General features: G+C 49.8%; 2 protein-coding genes across 2 annotated transcripts in view; one reads left to right on the forward strand and one right to left on the reverse strand.

Moving 5' to 3' along the window:
* Window positions 1-17,505, reverse strand: part of RTF2 (replication termination factor 2) — a 29,720-nt gene that overhangs the window by 8,174 nt on the left and 4,041 nt on the right. Inside the window, exons 4-5 of the mRNA XM_016134154.2 lie at window positions 17,269-17,408; window positions 14,329-14,407 (exon numbers count right to left, since the gene is read on the reverse strand). Coding sequence (XP_015989640.2) covers window positions 14,329-14,407; window positions 17,269-17,408 — 219 coding nt within the window. The remainder of the gene's footprint in view (window positions 1-14,328; window positions 14,408-17,268; window positions 17,409-17,505) is intronic.
* Window positions 1,896-9,440, forward strand: LOC107504729 (beta-1,3-galactosyl-O-glycosyl-glycoprotein beta-1,6-N-acetylglucosaminyltransferase 7). Its single transcript, XM_016134157.2, has 3 exons — window positions 1,896-2,911; window positions 3,913-4,008; window positions 7,615-9,440. The coding sequence occupies exons 1-3, from the start codon at window positions 1,942-1,944 to the stop codon at window positions 7,839-7,841; spliced, it is 1,293 nt and encodes a 430-aa protein (XP_015989643.2). The 5' UTR covers window positions 1,896-1,941; the 3' UTR covers window positions 7,842-9,440.

Raw genomic sequence — 17,505 nt, forward strand, 5'->3', positions numbered from 1 at the left:
AGAGGAATGGTAAAATCGGGTCTGGTCCAGATAAAGAGCTTTTATATCTGCTCTATAACATACAAGAATAACCGCCACTCTTTCTACAGCCTTTAAAAATCAATAAATATTTTTTAAAATAAACATTTTAAAATATAACTTTCTGTAGAGGAAAATCGTGGGTCAAAAATCAGTAAGACTGCACTCTTTTACGAGCTGCATATTCCCCGCTTGGAAAACACCGCTTAAATGCCTTGGAAATGAACCCAGTGGTAAAAAGGCACCTGTTTACCACTTCCTCGATCACTATGGCTACAGAGCTGACTGCACAACACGGACACAAATCGGCAACATCACGGAGGCCAGGAAATCTTCGCACCGACGACAGTGCTCGTGGCTGCTCACCGGGGAGACGGACGGTCCCCCATCACCCGCCGGAGGTCCTGCTGAGCGACAGCAGCACTGCGTCTACCCGCCCAGCAGGGCAGTCTCTGGGGTGCGTTTACACGGCTGGCCTGACCTTGAAAAGCTCCTCCAAAGAGGACAATAAAGCTGGCCCCATGTCCCAGGTAACATGGCATTCCAGCTCTCAAAGTGAACCTGGGCCGGGAGAAAGACCTAACTGGGCCGCTGTGGCCACAGCACTAAGTAAGGGACAGGTGCAAGGCGGCCAGCGAGCCCGAGGCCTGCGGCCTGCGGGAGGGAAAAACACTTAGCCCAGCACTGGGGAAGGACGGGGCAGCACACACGAGACTTCCTGCATTTAATTAGCATCAGCTCCTGCAAACGCCCAATTCCCCCCCCCCCCGCCCCACTCTGGGGACCACATGGGGTGTGACCTGTCAGTGAAGCGGGGCTCACACCTCTGTGCCGGGACCACAAAGTTCTGCTTTGGCCACAAGCTTAAAAACAAGACCAAGACAACAAACCCAAAACCGCCAACGCCCTCCCCACACTAAAGCGATGGCACTGGGGACCGTGACAAACCACCTGATTCACTTCAACCAAAAGTCTCAGAAGAAAAGCAGTTAAAAGCTTTATCTTTATTCCATTTCAAGAAGGTATTTCCTTCCTACCGAATTTCTACTTTTGTAAAACATTTTTATGATATAAAAAAGGTTTTGTTTTAGAGACCAGATGTGAAATGTGTTAATTATAATGAAGGTTGTGTTTATAAAAAGCATTATACAATTTATAAAAATGTCTTTTAAAATTATGCCGTAGCACTTTGGGGCAATCAGTGAACGTTTACTGAGCCAGACCAAGTCCCATGTGTAAGCGGGGACTCTCACGCATTGCTGGCAGGAAGGTAAAATGGCACAGCCACTTTGGAAAACTGTGGCTGGCAGTTTTTAAAGAAGTTAGCCGGCCATTTTAATCGTTGGTTTTTACCCCTGGAGAAACAAAAACATAGGCCCGTAGGACTCGTGCGCAAACGCTCACAGCATCCTGCAGCACCTGAAAACGGGAAATGACGCTGGCGTCCGCCGACAGGCGCACGGGTGGCCTGAGGCGTGTCCACAGGACGAACACCGCTCGGCAGTGAAAGGGAATAGAGCGCTGATGAATGCAACGACGCGGGGGAATCTCGAACTCGCATCCCACGGGGCACAAGCCAGGCGGAAGGCACAAGGTGCAGCATGCCGTTCCTGTCAAACGGCAGAGCGAGCCCGCGGATCCGGGGACGGGGCACCTCAGCGACGGCGCCGAGAGGAGGCGGGAGGAAGACGCGTGAAGGGCGCTCGAGGACACGGCTAGGGCTCAGGGACACGGCTGCCGTGTGACCGTGGAGCTTGCCCGGGCGCGCACGCATAAAAACTGACCAAATCACACGCTTTAGATATGTGCACACCAGTGAAGTTGGGGGGTTTAAAAACATCCTAAATTCTGTCTGTTGTTCTTTTAGGAAGCTTAAACGATTTTTCGAACCATGGTGACGAGAAGGCACTGGGCGCTTGCAACATGAGCCAGCTGCGTGCCACGAAGCCTGGACTTCTCGTGTGCGCGGCCATCTGCGTCTCCGTTTTTCTCTACATGAGGGTCCCGACCCGAGAGGAATCGGAGGAGGAGCCCACCCACCCAGCGGTCGTGGGATGTGGCTTTTATCCGGATGAACTGTGTTCAGCTTTATTCGAAGGGAAAGAGGCAGCCCTCCAAATTGCAAAATTTTGTAAGACCCCGCATGGATCGGAAATACTCGCTCGCTTCCGCACAGCGGGAAACTGCTCCCGGATTTCCCAGGCGCTGCACTTCCTGTCCAGACCCCTGTCGGCAGAGGAGGGCAACTTCTCTCTGGCATATATCATAACTGTTCCCAAGGAGCTGGCCACGTTTGTGCAGCTTCTCAGAGCGATTTATGTACCTCAAAATGTTTACTGCATTCATGTTGATGAAAACGCCCCGAAGAAGTATAAGACTGCTGTGCAAACCCTGGTTAACTGTTTTGAAAATGTTTTCATTTCATCCAAGAGAGAGAAGGTGGCTAACACCGGCTTTACAAGACTACAGGCAGATATTAATTGTATGAAAGACCTAGTCCACTCCAAATTTCAATGGAACTATGTCATTAATCTTTGTGGACAGGAGTTTCCAATCAAAACCAACAAAGAAATCATACACTACATCAGAAGCAAGTGGAATGATAAAAATATCACTCCTGGAGTAATTCAACCACCAAACACTCAATCCCAGATGCGTCAAAGTCGTCCCGAATCCACCCCTGACGGGAGTATCTATGTCTCTCCAAATAAAATATTCAAAGACAAACCACCCCATAACTTAACAATTTATTTTGGAAGTGCTCACTACGTACTGACGAGGAAGTTTGTACAGTTTGTACTGACGGACATCCGTGCAAAAGAAATGCTTCGGTGGTCCAAGGACATCCACAGCCCAGAGCGACATTACTGGGTGACTCTGAACCGACTGAAAGGTAAGGAAAACCAACACTGTGCTGTGTGTTCACATCAGAGGCGACGCAGGAGTTAGCTCTTAATGAAGAGTCTTTCTCCCTCAGCCATGCTCTCCGGTTTGGTAAGTAACTCTGTTTTGCAAGACCTTCTACTTGGGGAGTACAGGAGAGTCTCTGATTTCAGGGGTGCGGAGTTGGCTGAGAGAGCGCCATGTTCCCAAAGCAACCTGGCTGCTTTTGTGCCCTCGCTAGAATGAAGTGTTTTACATCTCCTCAAGTGGAGCCTTTTGAAAATTCTAAGTGCAAATATCTGGAAAGTTCTTTATTTCTTCATTCACATAACAAACACTACTGAACACCTACCAGTGCCAGGCCTTGTGCTTGGGGCTCTTTTAAAATGAAAAGCATTAAAACTAGAAATGTTTGTAGCGAATGAGATACTTGAGGGAGGTCCTCTGAGAGGTAGAGGCAATCAGATGCCTTCCCTAAAGGGGTCTTATTCTCACTCTGTATAAAGGTGATCAGCTCCTGCAGAGAATGTGGCTTGAAGTTTGAACAGCTAAGCTGTCCGGTCCAGATGACAGGACAGACGAATCCAGCCGAAACTGGTTAGGATCTTCCAGAATCTCTCATATGTACCGAAAATCGTACTTTCAAATCCCCTCAGAGGGTTCTTACGGGGAAAACACAATCCAAAGAGACCACACACGCCCATGAAGGGCACGCAGTACACACTGAGTCGGTTACTAGGGACGGAGGAGGAGATGGAAAAAGAACTCTGATTACAAAGATGGAGAGGCCTTGGTCAACCCCGCTGCTACTGCCAGGGCAGCGCAGGCCACCAGCCCCCACGAGTGCTGGCCTTTTATCAGAGGACAGCACTTTCAACGAGGCTGGGCTTCGCCTCCACTGTCCTAATTGTCGTATCTGGAGAAAGCGGAGCGACAGCGCGGAAGAAGCGGCAGTACACGGGCCGGGGAGCGGGGCCCCACTCGGTGCGCTTGTTTCCCCTCTGCCCGCAGACGCTCCGGGCGCCACACCACATGCTGGCTGGGAAGGCGACATTCGAGCCATTAAGTGGAGAAGCGAGGAGGGGAAGGTTCATGATGGATGTAAAGGTAAAAACGAAACCAAAAAAAGTCTTCGCGTGTCACAAAAACTATACAACCGCTGCCTCGATAGCAGGGATAAGACTGGCAATCACACTCAGAGTGCTCTCGAATTGGTGGCGATCCAATGCACGGTGTCAACTGTTAACAACTTTGTTAACAGAAAAGTGCACAAGTCGTAAGTGTTCAGGCTGAAAAATGTTCAAAGTAAACATGCCACAGGGCTGCAGCTTTTAGTCTTAAGATGAAAATACATGAGCGATCCGGCTTTTCCCATCTGTTCCTAGAATTCGACCTCACCCATCTATTAAAAACGAGCCCTGTGTCTCCCTGGGCCTCTCCATCACAACAGGAAACCGAATAGCACAGGCACACGCTGCAGAGGGCGCCTGGCCCACCCCCAGCTGCGGGCTGCCTGCCGCCCGCGTTTGTGAACAAAGTTCTGCTGGCCACAGCCATGTCCACTGACTTACTGTGCTGTCTATGACACCAAAGCACGGCCGCAAACATTCCCTCTGGCCCTTTACTGGAAGTTTCTACGCTGCTCTAGAGTGACAGGCTTCACTCCTGTTTTGCGTGCATTCTCCTTAAAGAGACTAGACAAAAATTCCTTATAGGTTTAAATGTTGCACAGCTGTATTTTCCAACCTACTATAACTTGTATGTGTTTTAAATCATTTTTCATCGGGATCTTGCAGCTACAGATTTAATTTAGTTCAATTTATGGGCCACCTCTGTCATATGATCTAACTGGCAGAGGCACTCTAAGCCAAGCTCATTAAGCCAAAGACTGAATTTCTCTCTGAAAAAGCCGAACTTCAATGTTAGATTCAAATCAACGTTTTAATGTGTGCCCCTGCAGAAACCTTAATGCTAAGCACTCAGATAACGCAGATGCCCCCGCCCACAGTTAAGTGGTCTTGCTGAAGGAGGGCCTCTTCGCTTTGCCCACTGCCCACGGCCGTCACCTGAGGCACTGTGAATGCTTCTGCCCCTCTGTCTGATGTCCCAGAGGTTTTAGTTACCAGGGCGACAGACAAAAGCATGATTTGGGGAGGAGGAGAGCTGTGTTCCTCTTCTGTGAGAAGTCTGGAGGAGAACTGGTTCACTGCAGACTTCTCAGGCGCGTGGGTTTTGGGGAAAATACCTATGGAGTTGAGCTGCTGGGACCCGGCTCCCGCGGAGGGAGTCCTGTTTCCGGCCTGCTGTCCACACTAACTCTCCCCATGTGCCCGACACCCAGTCTGAAGATGTTGCTTGCGAGGAGTGGGCAGTCTCGGGGAGGGAAAAGGGACGGCGAACAATTCACAGTGCCCTGTGACGAGTCCAGCAGAGATGTGTGGATGCGCTGGGGGCCCTCGCAGAAGGCAACGGGCCTGACCTTGCTGGGGCTGCAAACAGTGGCGGACAGAGAATGCAGAACTAGGGCACATCCATGAGTGACGGTGGCCCTGGCAGAGCACCCTCTCCGCAGGGGGACCCAGCCCTGCCCTGTCTGCCTGGAAGCAGCTTCCAGGTTACCGCAGGTGCTACCACACGGGGCTACCATTACCTATTTGAATAGTGCACTTGGGTATGGTCCTCGGGTTTGAATACAGTAGATCAGACATGCAAAATAGACTAGGGTCACCCAGATTTCAGCTGTTGAGACGACTGACCTAAAAGAGACAGCTTGCAGACAAATAAAAATATAAAATCTAATATCAAAATAGTTCAAAGACGGGTGGTTCTTGCTGCCATGCGCACAGCCACCCTCACGACAGGTACCAGGTCCAAGGGCTGCAAGAATCTCCAGGATCTTTAAAAAGGTAGCGCTGATTCAACGAGGCAGATGCTCACAGAGCAAGGAGGTGACAGTTAAACAGCAGGCGAACAACCCGCTGGCCTTCCGTTAGAAAGCAGGAGCTGGCCGCCACCACCCACAGGGACTGGCGCGGCTGGTAAAAGTGAGCTCGGGAGAAGAGGGAGCTCAGGCTCTTCCCGAAAATGTGATTCACTTGGCTGTGCAGCTGGTAAGGAAAGTCACCAAAGGCTGTTGCCATCAATAACAAAGTAAAGATTCAGAATTATTACAGTGGCAGCCTGAGTATTTCAATGTCTGCAAAGAAACCTAGTTACTGTAAATCTTAAAAATCATCATTTCCTAAAGGTCAACACTTTGGAAAGTTCCTGCCATCGTCAGCTTTAGTGTGTAAACCGACCAACCAGGAAAGCGGCAACATGGCCATCTGTGGCCAGCATTAGGGTCAGCCACTGCCGGGGGCTGAGCGGTGTCGCCGGGGCGGTGTGGTCAACCCCTCTGGGCCTGCAGTCAACGCTCACGACTCCCAGGTAGAAACCAGTGTGGTTCACACTTTGCAGATGAGGAACCTCAGGCTCAGAGAAGTGATGTCACTTCCGAAGTCACAGGAAGTGGCACAGAAGTGGCAGAGGGGGGTCAAACCAGGTGTAGCCACCCCGCACCCCTCCACTGGGCAAGCTGATAGCCCAGCTCTGCACGCAGAGTGCCAGCCATCCCGTTCCTATCAGCGACAAAGAGTTCGTTTAATTACCAAACAGTCTTAGTGGTAACACAACTCCGAAAACATTCCATTTGTCTGTGTCCCCTCCGGTTCGAACCCGCATGTACATAAATCACAGACTGGTCCAGTGACAAACAAGGTGTAGCTGATTCCTTTCACCGCCGTAAGTTTTTACCATTGCTTGTCTTCATAGTCATACTTTTCAACTGGTTACGTGTAATTCTATTGAGAATCTATCATGCTGTACCAAGAAGTCTATCAATAAGATTTCAAGCCTGACAACGGCGGCCACCCACATAGCGCTGGCCGCGGCCCAGCTCCAGGCCCTCCGCTAGTCGAGGACTTGCTCAGTACGGGAAGGGTTCTTTCTGAATGTTTCAGCCTTACTGGGCATTTCTGTGCATGTGATGCCAGCTCTTTATAAGAACATTTCCTTAAGAATTGCTTTTGGAAGTGGGGTGACTGGGCTGGCGTGGGGGAGAGAGCAGGGCAGAGCCGAGCGGAGAGAGGAGGAAGGTCTCCAAAACGCACGGAACTGTCCGCACACGAGCTGGGAGCGGGCTCGCGCGTGCGCAGACCGGAGGCGCGGGCGGGCGGGCGAGGCAGCGCCAGGCACACGCCGCCTGCTGCGCTGCTCCCGGGGCCCGGTCCGCACGGATCCCTGTCGCGCCCGCTGCATGTTTCCAGCGCTCACTCGCTCTACATCACCGATGACGGACCGGAGCGACGGCCTGCTAAAATCCACGCGACTCTTACGAGCGGCCCACACGAAGGGCAAGACTTGCAGGTTAACGGGACTTAAAACAGCGCCAGGAGGTCAGGTTTTGCCAGGCGAGTGGACGCTGCCACCTGCCCCGTGCTCAGGACAGGCGACGATGCCGCCGCCCCACCTGACGCGGCCGCGGCACGCCTTAGCCATCGCTGCGAGCGGGAAACTTCCTTCCCATCATAAATGCAGGGTCAGCGTAAGGCCCCTGCGAACGGCCGCGGCAGTCACGCTTACTCGGACCTCCTCAGGGACGGCCCTGTGTGGCTGCAGGCTGCCGCGGAGCAAAGCTGACAAGTGACTAAGTTTCTGGGTCTCTCTCCGCAGGCCGCTACGTGGGCGACAGCTGTGTGTACGGCCCGGGAGACCTGCCGTGGATCATCCGGGCGCCTTCTCTGTTCGCCAGCAAGTTCGACTCCCCCGCAGACCCCACGGCGGTCACGTGCCTGGAGCGGCGGCACAGGCGCCGGGCGCTGCGGCAGGCGGAGGTCCCCGCCGACCCGCACTGGCGCTTCCGGCAGCAGCGGCATCTGAACGCGGGGCGCAGCCGCTGAGCCCGCGGCCGCAAGGCGCGTCTGCTCCCTGCCTGGCATCACTGTTCCCTCGCCTTGAAATACGAACGTTCGACCAACAGAGTAAGATGGGAACATGACTCTTCGATACCAGTGTGTCCTACGAGGAATTTAGAAAGATGCTATTGACGTTACTTTGCTGCTGATTACAGGCCGCTTCTATAGTTTTGAGAAAAAAATCATGAGAGAAAGAGTAACTCGAGCTACTGCTGGTGAGAGGCGGAGAAGCCACCTAGAGGGCTGACCTCTTCGGTCAACAGTTGCTGAAGATCGAGACCCTCCGAACTTAGATCAGGCTCAGGTGAGGAGGAGAACGCGGCTTGTCGGAAGCGGTGGCGGGGAGGCTGAGAGGCAAGGCCACCGCCGCCAGCCCACCAGGCCAGGGGGCCCGCACGAAGCAGCAGCCTCCGTGAGCACCAGAACCAACTACAAATTCTGTGTTCGTTTGTGAAGTAGAACAATAAAATTAAACCGCATGTAAAATCACCTGAAATATATTATTACGGACTATATCTTAAAAGCGATGCGTTAATAGAGATCTTGAGATAATTTCTCTAGCTTTCTGGAAATAGAACTTTCTCACTAACATGTAGCGTCTACTGGTCAACTTTTCTACTAGACTTTTCTTATGTGCAAAAGTTTGAAACTGCCTGTGCTGGATATTACGCAATTCCCCAGGCTTCATATTCCCCCAAACCATACAGACAACAGAAAGCTACAACAAGCTGGAGGCCAGAGGCTGAAAATCGGAATCTGCCGACCACTTTTGAAGATGCCCCGCCTCTTCTAACTTATCTTCTCCCCTTTCCACTTCATTGACCCCATGAAAAGAATTCAAAAAAAAAAAATTATGAGTGCAAATTTTTGTTTTACTTTTTGACTTTATAACACCCCTATACCTCACCCATCCATCACAAAGACTAAATAAATGAAGCCAGAGAGCTAGTGAGTCAAAGCTACCGATCATGCCTCTACAACCTAGGTCAGCGCTTCTCAAACTTTAGCGTGCATACGAATCCCCTGAGGATCTTGTCAGAATCGGCTTCTGATTCTGCAGGTCTGGGAATCTGCATTTAAGAGAAAACCAAAGCTCCCAGGTGACGCCAACATGCAGGACCACGGATCGCGCGTTGAATAACAAGCACATCGTTTACTCTGCAACCTGTAATTGCTCCAATGTGTCTCTTATTACAGAAGGGAAGAACACAGTGGGGAATACAACTAATTTTTTGGCTAGTGATTTGTTTATAGTGAAAACAAAAAAATACCTAGCAACTACATCTCTCTGGACCCTGTTTACTGAAATCAAGTGTACACGCCATGTGTTTTAGAACACAGAACCTGAGTTGGTTCAGGTCCCCGAGTCTCATTTACTGCTCTGAAAAGCCACACGTGGATGGAGCGAGTGACAAGTAGAGACAACGCACACCCTACGTGTCACTGAGGTTCCTGACACTGCTCTTGACACTGGTTTCTCTAAATTTCAGACATTACCTAACAAGTGAAAATGTTTGTTTTATTCATAAACTATATATAAACGTCTAACCCATGTACTAGATACTTGAAAATAATAAAATTTTAAAAACACACATTTGTTTTAGTCTTTGACGCTGTGGCTTTATCTCGCTCCATTCACATTTTCACAATACACTACAGTTCCTGAAACTGTACCTTCGGCCTTTCTTCTGGTCTTCACCTCTTCTTCCTGGGCTTCTGGCTAGACTACACTTCCCAGGCTGCCTTGCAGTTAGGTGTGGCCACATGACAGTTCTGGCCAATGGAAGGTGAGAAGTGATGAGCACCCCTGGTGCACAAAAACTTCCTGAGCTAGCTGTTCCCTTCTCCGTCCCCGTCAGTCCGCTGAATGGCAGATACTCCCAAAACCGGAGGAGGTGAGAGCTACAAGACAGCAGGAGCCACGTCCTTGAGCTGCCCTTCGGAGAGAGCTGGCCAACCAGAAGTTCCACTGTTGCCACCCAGTGTGTGACCGCAGCTGGCCAAGGGGGGCTGACAGATTATCACTAAACTTAAAGAGTTTAAATTGGTGGGACGAGTTTGAGTCCTGATAGCAGTATACAAATTTCTCATTTAATTTTCTTCCTCATTAAAAAATGTTATTGTTTGGAACTTGGGTCTAAAAGGAAAGCATCCAAGAATTTATTTGAATTCCTTCATTTTATATATAAAGCCAAGAAAGGTGACTGATATTCCCAAGCCAGCACTGGTGCCTGAGCCATGTGATATCTAACAGGCTCTAAACGCTGGTCACACGAATGAATGAATGAATGAATGAATGACTCTTGCTCAAGAGTACCAGTGCATGCCCATGCCCGATGATTCTCTAAACTGAACAGTGTTATCACTTAAACTGCCCCTGACCCCCATAACCCAGGTACATCAGAATGCGACCTCTGGGAATCAGGTCGCTGCAGACATCATCAGTTAAGCTGCAGTCGCTAGGGTGGGCCCAGAACGACTGGTGTCCGTATAAAAAAGGGAAATTTGCACACAAATAGATCCCATAGAGGAAAGGCACCATGAAGAGACAGACGCAGGGAGAAGACAGCCATCTACGAGTCAGGGAGAGAGACCTGGAAAAGGTCCCAGCCTCACAGCCCCCAGCAGGAACCCACCCTGCCATGACCGTGATCTCGGACTTCCAGCCTCCAGAAGCGAGACAACGAATTTCCGTTAAGTCGCCCAGTTCGCGGTACCTATGGCGGCCCATTCAATCCAGCTACACAAACACAGTTTCCATGTAAACTATGTAAGTGAAAAACGCATATTATCTTGCTTTCCTGACAACAGATTTATTTTTAAGAAAATTTCCCCGCTGAGATATTCCTGATTGACAGCCAGGGACAGCAGGTCTCGATGGCCACAGCGACCCCGTTAGGAACAGGAGGAGCTGGCGCTCCCGGTCCCACCTGGTTCCGGCTCCTCCTTGTGCAACCCGGACGCGGCCAGTTCCCCTTTCTCCCACTTCCTTCCCTTCCACCGAAGTGCTCACGGCACAGACTCTCAAGTTTGCCAGCGTTCAGTGAAATTTCCCAAGCACCAACAAAATGGTTTCGTGAGTTCCCTCGTAACACTGCATTTCCATAAAATAAACTTCTCCGTAAAGCTGTTATTTGCCAACATGGTTACGAATGTGACGTCTGAGGTCAGCCAATGCAAGGCCAACGGCGCACCAATCTGAGAGATGGCTACTGTCCTGGGTACAAGAAAAAAGTTTGACTGCTCTAGATCAGTGGGCCCCCCAAACCTGGCAGTTCGTTAGAATTATTCTGGGAACTCTTAAATAAAAGTGGAACTCCATGAGGGCTTTGATTCGGCGGGTCTGGGGTGGTGGATGGGAACTTAACGAACTACTGGAGTGGTTCTGAAGCACGGCCTGGTTTGGGAACCACTGATTTAGGACGTCTGGCTTTGATAATGAATTTCTGCTTAATCTCCCACCTTCCCCTATTTACACTCTTCCAAGCAGACTTCCTGAGAGTACTTGCGAGTGCACCGAACACTTACACAACACCCCACGTACTACGTGCCACACACACACGCCCGGACACAGAGTATGCAAGCCTCCCTTCCTGTGCGATGCGTCTCAACAGCCTCCTTTTTCATACCTGCTGTCAAGCTCCTGCTCTTCTTCCATCCTTGCTGTCTGTCCACCTGCGCAGGGGTACACATTCACACTGATGGCCCCTCCTGCATTCCCACCTGGACCTGCTCCTCAGACTGGCCCTTGAAGCTGCCACTGCCCAGTCCAACTCACACCTCTGGCCTCTCTCCCTGCCCCACACGCACAGGCCTGTAGTCCTGCCCCGCTCACACTGTGACTGCCCCTTGCGTCCCTCTCGAGGCTGCCTGGGCCGCCTCTTCCCTCTGAGCAGGCTGTTCCCCCCACTCCTCTCCACACCCCGACTGTCCCCCCACAACGTACCCTGATCGCTTACCACAGCATCTCACAAACTTCCAGCATTCCTCGGCCAAAGGTACTGTCAGTATCTTAGTATTTTTCTTTAAATCTACACACTGTTTCTACTTAAACTTACTTTAAAAGTTAACTTTGTGCTCCTACCATAAGCAGTACCCCTTGCCATACATACAAACCAAGCATAAAAATGCAGAGAACACAAAGCAAGTCTCACCAGACCCTGCCTGCCCAAGCTCTGAGCGTAAGGTCCGCCCTCTCGGGGGCTCGGCCAGAGTTGGAGAGGTGTCAAGGGACACCGAGAGAGGCCTGGAGGCACAGGGAGGTGTCAGGCGTGCCGGGGCTGCCCCGTCGTCCTGGAGGCAGGCACACGGTCTGCGCAGCGCCGGAGTTGCTCTCTCCCCACAGTGTCTCGTGCAGACACCTGGGGTCCTGTTTGTGGGCCCCCCGCACCCGCACTCCTACCAGCAGCAGCCACGTCCCAATCTCTGGGAGATGAGACTGGGACCAATGAGAGCCCTGCTCTGCCACGAAGGCCCAGAACAAACAGCCCCGCCTTCGCTGAGCCGTTTCTCACCAGCAGTGAGAACGGTTCTCTGGCCCCTGAACCCCAGTAAGGTCTCTAGCACCTCCCTGGCACCTGGCCTCAAACAGAGCAGAGTACGGTCTTCCATGTGACGATGACTCCTGCAGGGCCGCGGGCTCCGTGACGCAGTGCCTGCCCCGTGTTCTCCCTCGGAGCACCTGCGCCTCACCTCCAGAGCAGATGGAAGACGTACCGGGGAGTACACGGCACAAACCAACTCCTGAACGCACCCTTTGAACTTCCCTTCTGTAAAAGCTCAACGAGACAGGTTCCAAATCCTACGATGGCTTTATTCACAATCGCCCCCAACTGACTACTGCACCACCGATTACCTTTTGGTAGTCTTGTGAGTCCCAAACAAATGAGACCACCGTGTGTCCTCCACGTCTGGTGTCTTTTATAGAGAGACTATTTTAAATCTAAATCCATCCAGTCTAGCTTAAAGCTGCCCTCTGGCTTCCCACTGCTCTTAGAATAAAACCCACCCAGGCCCTACGGGTGGTGACCCCTGCCTGACCCTTGACCTCATCTACACCTCTCCTGTCCCCATCCTCTGCCATCCTTTCTGTTCCTTGAACCAGCAACGGCCTGTTGCTTCTGAGATCCTGCTCCAACGTCACCTGGCCGTCTCCTTCGCACCCTCAGGTCTTGGCACCTCTGCCAATCACCACTCAGGTGGCCCCTGGTACAGCACCCTCTGCGCTTCCTTCCCCGCATCTGTCACAACTTGCTTAGTTACTCGAGTGTCTCTCTCCAACCGGAGCGCGGGTCCCACGCAGGCAGGGCCTGTGTCGCTCCCACCCGCCGATACCCCACCGCACGGCGTCCGGGGCGGGGGCTGCCCATGCCCGTTATTCGGCGAGAGCTGTTCAATGGAAGAATCATTCACGGCAGGGAGGAACAGTACAGGGAGCCTCACGAAGTCCGAGCAGAGTTAACGAGAGTGGAAAGCCAGGAGCTGCTGGCATCCCTAACACCTCAACTACATGCCTGGCTTGCCAAGGCCCGGCGGAGCGCCAAAGCCACCAGCGTCCCGGCTGCAGCAGCATCTCCGTCACGCGAGCTGAGAGGTGAGCTCTCACATCAACTGTTTGCTCACTTGTGTGAGCACTGACTGAGGTCACGCGACACGCCCTGGAGAGGATGAGCCCAGGGGTGAAGAAGGGACGGACGAGCTCCCTGCTCTCACGCGCGCGAGAATCAGAGCATTTGCAGGGCAGTGAGGATACGCTGTGTGACGCTATTAGGACAGATACATGTCACACATCTGCCCAAACCCACTGAATATACAGCACTGAGATAATGTGTCAGTGCAGGTTCATCGACTGTGACCCATGTGCCACTCTGGTGTGACAGCTGATGGTGGAGAAGGCTGTGCACATGGGGGCAGGGAGGCAGAGGAAATATGGGAAATCTCTTACTTACATCTTAATGCTGCTGTGAACCTAAAACTGCTCTAAAAAAATAAAGTATTATTAAGAAAAGAAAAAAAAAGGGAAGAAAAGAAACAAAGAAAAGAAAAATCCTGACGGTCTGGCGGGGAAAGGATCACAAACTACCCACTGCATTCTGATGAGCTCAGCGGGATCCACGGGGCTGGGGATGGGGGAGGGGTTTAGTAGCAAGGGCTCACAGAGGGAGCGATCACTCGGGAACTAAGGTCCCAGGAAGGACCCTGCAAACGGGAGGGTCAGAGAACAAAGGTATCTAACGAGAGGAGCTCACTTGGGGAGCTGCCTGAGCTTAGTCTGAGTTGGACAGGCAGGGAGGGACATGTCACAAGAGGCAGTCTGACGCTGTGGAAGGATTTTAAACAGAGAAACAACTAATGAGATCCATGCTCAGAAAGAACTGCAGGATGTTGAAATAACACGTGGAAGAAGGGACCCCAAACCCTCTGATTTCCTCAGGTACCAAGAAGGAACGAATGATATATGTCAACAACTCACTGTGTGACAAACTTCCGCTTTTATCTCTTTCAAGGCTCGTTCAGAAAACACGCAACCACAGCTCCGCAGGAAGCAAAACCTGGAGAAATAATCCAATGTGAAGAATGACCTAAATACTAATTTAAAAATTATCAATTAGCATTTGTTCAGTTTCTAAAAAGGCCAAAAACCGGAAAGAAAGATGGTTACATTTGATTCCATTAAGAAAAATAATTAGTATGTTCTGAATATGTACATATAAATTAAAAGTACAAACATAGGCCATAGTCCCATTCCCGCCCCTTTGCAATTAGCCTTTAGAATAAAGTGTCTCCTACAAATAAAAATAAATACATTTTTAAAAACCCCACAAACATAAAAGGACAGAATAGGAACTTAGGAAAAAAATATTTTAAACATATATGAATTGAGTTTAAAAAATATTCAAAAAGGTCTTAAAAAGCAATATTAAACAATACAAAAAATGGGCAAAGGGCATTATCATATGGTTCGCAAAAGAAATACAAATGGCCAAAGCACATACTGGATGCTTAAACTAAATTATTAATTAAAGAAATGCTTTTCAGAGCAATGGCATGCAGTATTTTCCCTATCAGGCAATAATGACGGAGACTGAAGGACCCAGCTGGAAGCTGTCCGAGGAAACAGGCCTGCCTGTTGGTGGGAGGGCACGACACTGTACAACGTCTTAAGAGGACAATGTGGCAGCATCAAGTAAAGCGCTTTTCAGTATTTCTCCGAAAGAAATGTGCCCACAAGTGTGCAAATGCAAACGACTTGTATTTACGAAGCTGTGTAGCACAGCACTGCTCATGACGACGAAAAAGAGCCTAAGTGGTCATCATCTGGGGAATGGTTAATAAATTATAAATATCCACACAGCTACTAAAAAGAGTAAGGTAAGTCTCCATGCAAGGCCATGGAAACACGTTTAAATTAGAAAAGGAGGGATAAAAAAGAAGTCACAGTGTACTACAGTATGACTCCCTGACTGTGACGAGGATAAGCGCGTATTTCTGTTTGCAGAGGGGAGGGGAGCGTGGTGTGTGCTGGTGTTGGGAGGGTCTGGGGGAGCGTTAAACACCAAATGACTCATAATGCTACGACTAGGGCTGGTGGGGTGGGGCGGTCGGTGGGGGGCTGACATTCGACTTTACACATTCTTCTAAAAGTGCCACAACAGACACATTTGCCAGTTCCCTGGGATTATAGCAGCTGCAGACTGGCCAGACAAACACCCAGTTAATAACACTACGCTACATTCATTAAATGTTGTTTAGGACCAAAAGAAATCCTATTTTATGGATGCTTACAACTGTTAGCAATTTAGGAAATTAGGTTTTTCTTTAAATAAAGGCTCGGTGTTTTTATTATGCTAGTAATTTCTATTTTTCTATATGTTTAAATCTTTACTATACAAATTTTACTAAATACACGAATAAATCAATTTTCTAATGGGAAGACCCTATTTACGGAAGGGGGACAAAGCCAAAAGAGGCAAAGCCCGATTAACTGGGAAGAGAAAAAGGGGAAGAGCAAATGAAAAAGAAAAAAACTAAGGGAAGCCACAGTGAGAGCAAGAGGCTACAGGTAACTCCTGCTCAGGACACCAGAGGTGAGTTTGTTTCTGCCAAGTTCCTCTTTTGGGGTGAATCATGGTTTTCTTAAAAAGAAGTGGGAAGCCAGACCCGAAAGGTCACACACTGCATGCTTCTGTTTATATGAAATACCCGGAACACGCAGACCCACCGAGACAGAAAGCACTCTGGCAGTCGGCAGGGTTGAGGAGGGCAGGCTGGGTACACGAGCCTGGTTCCACAGAACACCTGCCTGACTCCAATGGCGACCTTCAGCTCACTTCATTACTGCTCTTTCTTCTGTTTTATGTAGGCATGATGGCATAGGTACTGTATTTATTTATTTTTTTGGAACTGTATTATTTAAGGTGTACAATTTAATTTGATACATGCAGTGAAATGATCATCATAGGGAAGCTAAAAACACATCCATCACCTCATGTAATTACCACTGAACGGTGAAATTTAAAAGGGAAGCCTCGATGATTTAAATTCTGAAGAACTGACAGAAAACACACATCTTTAAAGGCCTAGATCCCTGGGCCTCAATTTTTACAAACCCATGCAGCCACGTTACCCTGTCTCAGAGCACGGTGGTCACACACAGCACACACGTATCTGCGAATGAATGCACGCCTGTGCCAGAATGCTCCAGATTAATATGGCTGTTTATAGCGCAATAAATGTTTTTACTTACTTGAGATGCTTTCCCTCCAGTTTCCTGAATAGTAAAAATGACTACCTTTCAATATGCACCATGTTAGATGGAAGATTCCAGATGACTGGCCTAACAACCATTAAAGATATTTCTAAATGGTGAGAAAAAAGAGTTCAAAGCCTTGAACTTTAGTGAGACGTCCTATAAAAAGACACCTACCAACCCATTTGACATTCGTATTTTTTAAGGGAGAAGTAGACAGGTTGCTTACGCTTGCTGTATAATCTCAACCTTAGATTTCTGGTGCTCTAGCTGGATGGTCTGTCAGCCGCACATTCAAAGCGAATTATGATTATCAGGCGGGCCTTTTGCTGACTGACAACCGCACACCGTGTAACAGTTTTCCACCGCGGAATTTTTAGCAATTATAAGGGAATGGGATTTGTTTGACAGGAAACAACTGCCCTTTGTTTTTAAAAATCCCTCTTCACTTTGGGTTCTCCTACTCTCAAGCTCGTAAGGCCGCAGACAACAAAGCTGAGTGGGCCTGGACACCACGTTACAAATGGCTGAAAGGGGATGAACATGGTCTCATGATGAGTGTCTCAGGCACTAGGCAAACCAAAGGACACCGTAAAGAAGTCTGTGTGGTTATCAAGCTACGGCACAAACCCCGACATACCGGTGTTATGTAACCAGACTGACCTGTGTCGGCCATTCATCTCCAAGCCCACGACAGGGCAGATGAAACGTGCCCGCTGCAGGTCGTCGTGTTTGTCACCTTTTGTGTTCCCTTTATCTCCTTCCCAGGCGGGATTATCAGAGAGCCGCAGTTCGGTCACATTCTGTGAAAAACCATCATCACCTTAAGAATTCACTTGATAAATGGATCATCCTTATCCTTTATAACCACATAAATCGGCAGAGAAACTGTCATTCTAG

This window comes from Rousettus aegyptiacus, unplaced genomic scaffold (assembly GCF_014176215.1).
Source record: "Rousettus aegyptiacus isolate mRouAeg1 unplaced genomic scaffold, mRouAeg1.p scaffold_m13_p_12, whole genome shotgun sequence".
Lineage (NCBI taxonomy): Eukaryota > Metazoa > Chordata > Mammalia > Chiroptera > Pteropodidae > Rousettus > Rousettus aegyptiacus.

Coding starts and splice junctions, on each gene's coding strand:
- LOC107504729 (XM_016134157.2), top strand. CDS start 1,942: ATGAGCCAGCTGCGTGCCACGAAGCCTGGACTTCTCGTGTGCGCGGCC. Junction 2,912..3,912: donor GACTCTGAACCGACTGAAAG/GTAAGGAAAACC, acceptor CTCTGCCCGCAG/ACGCTCCGGGCGCCACACCA. Junction 4,009..7,614: donor GGTTCATGATGGATGTAAAG/GTAAAAACGAAA, acceptor CTCTCTCCGCAG/GCCGCTACGTGGGCGACAGC.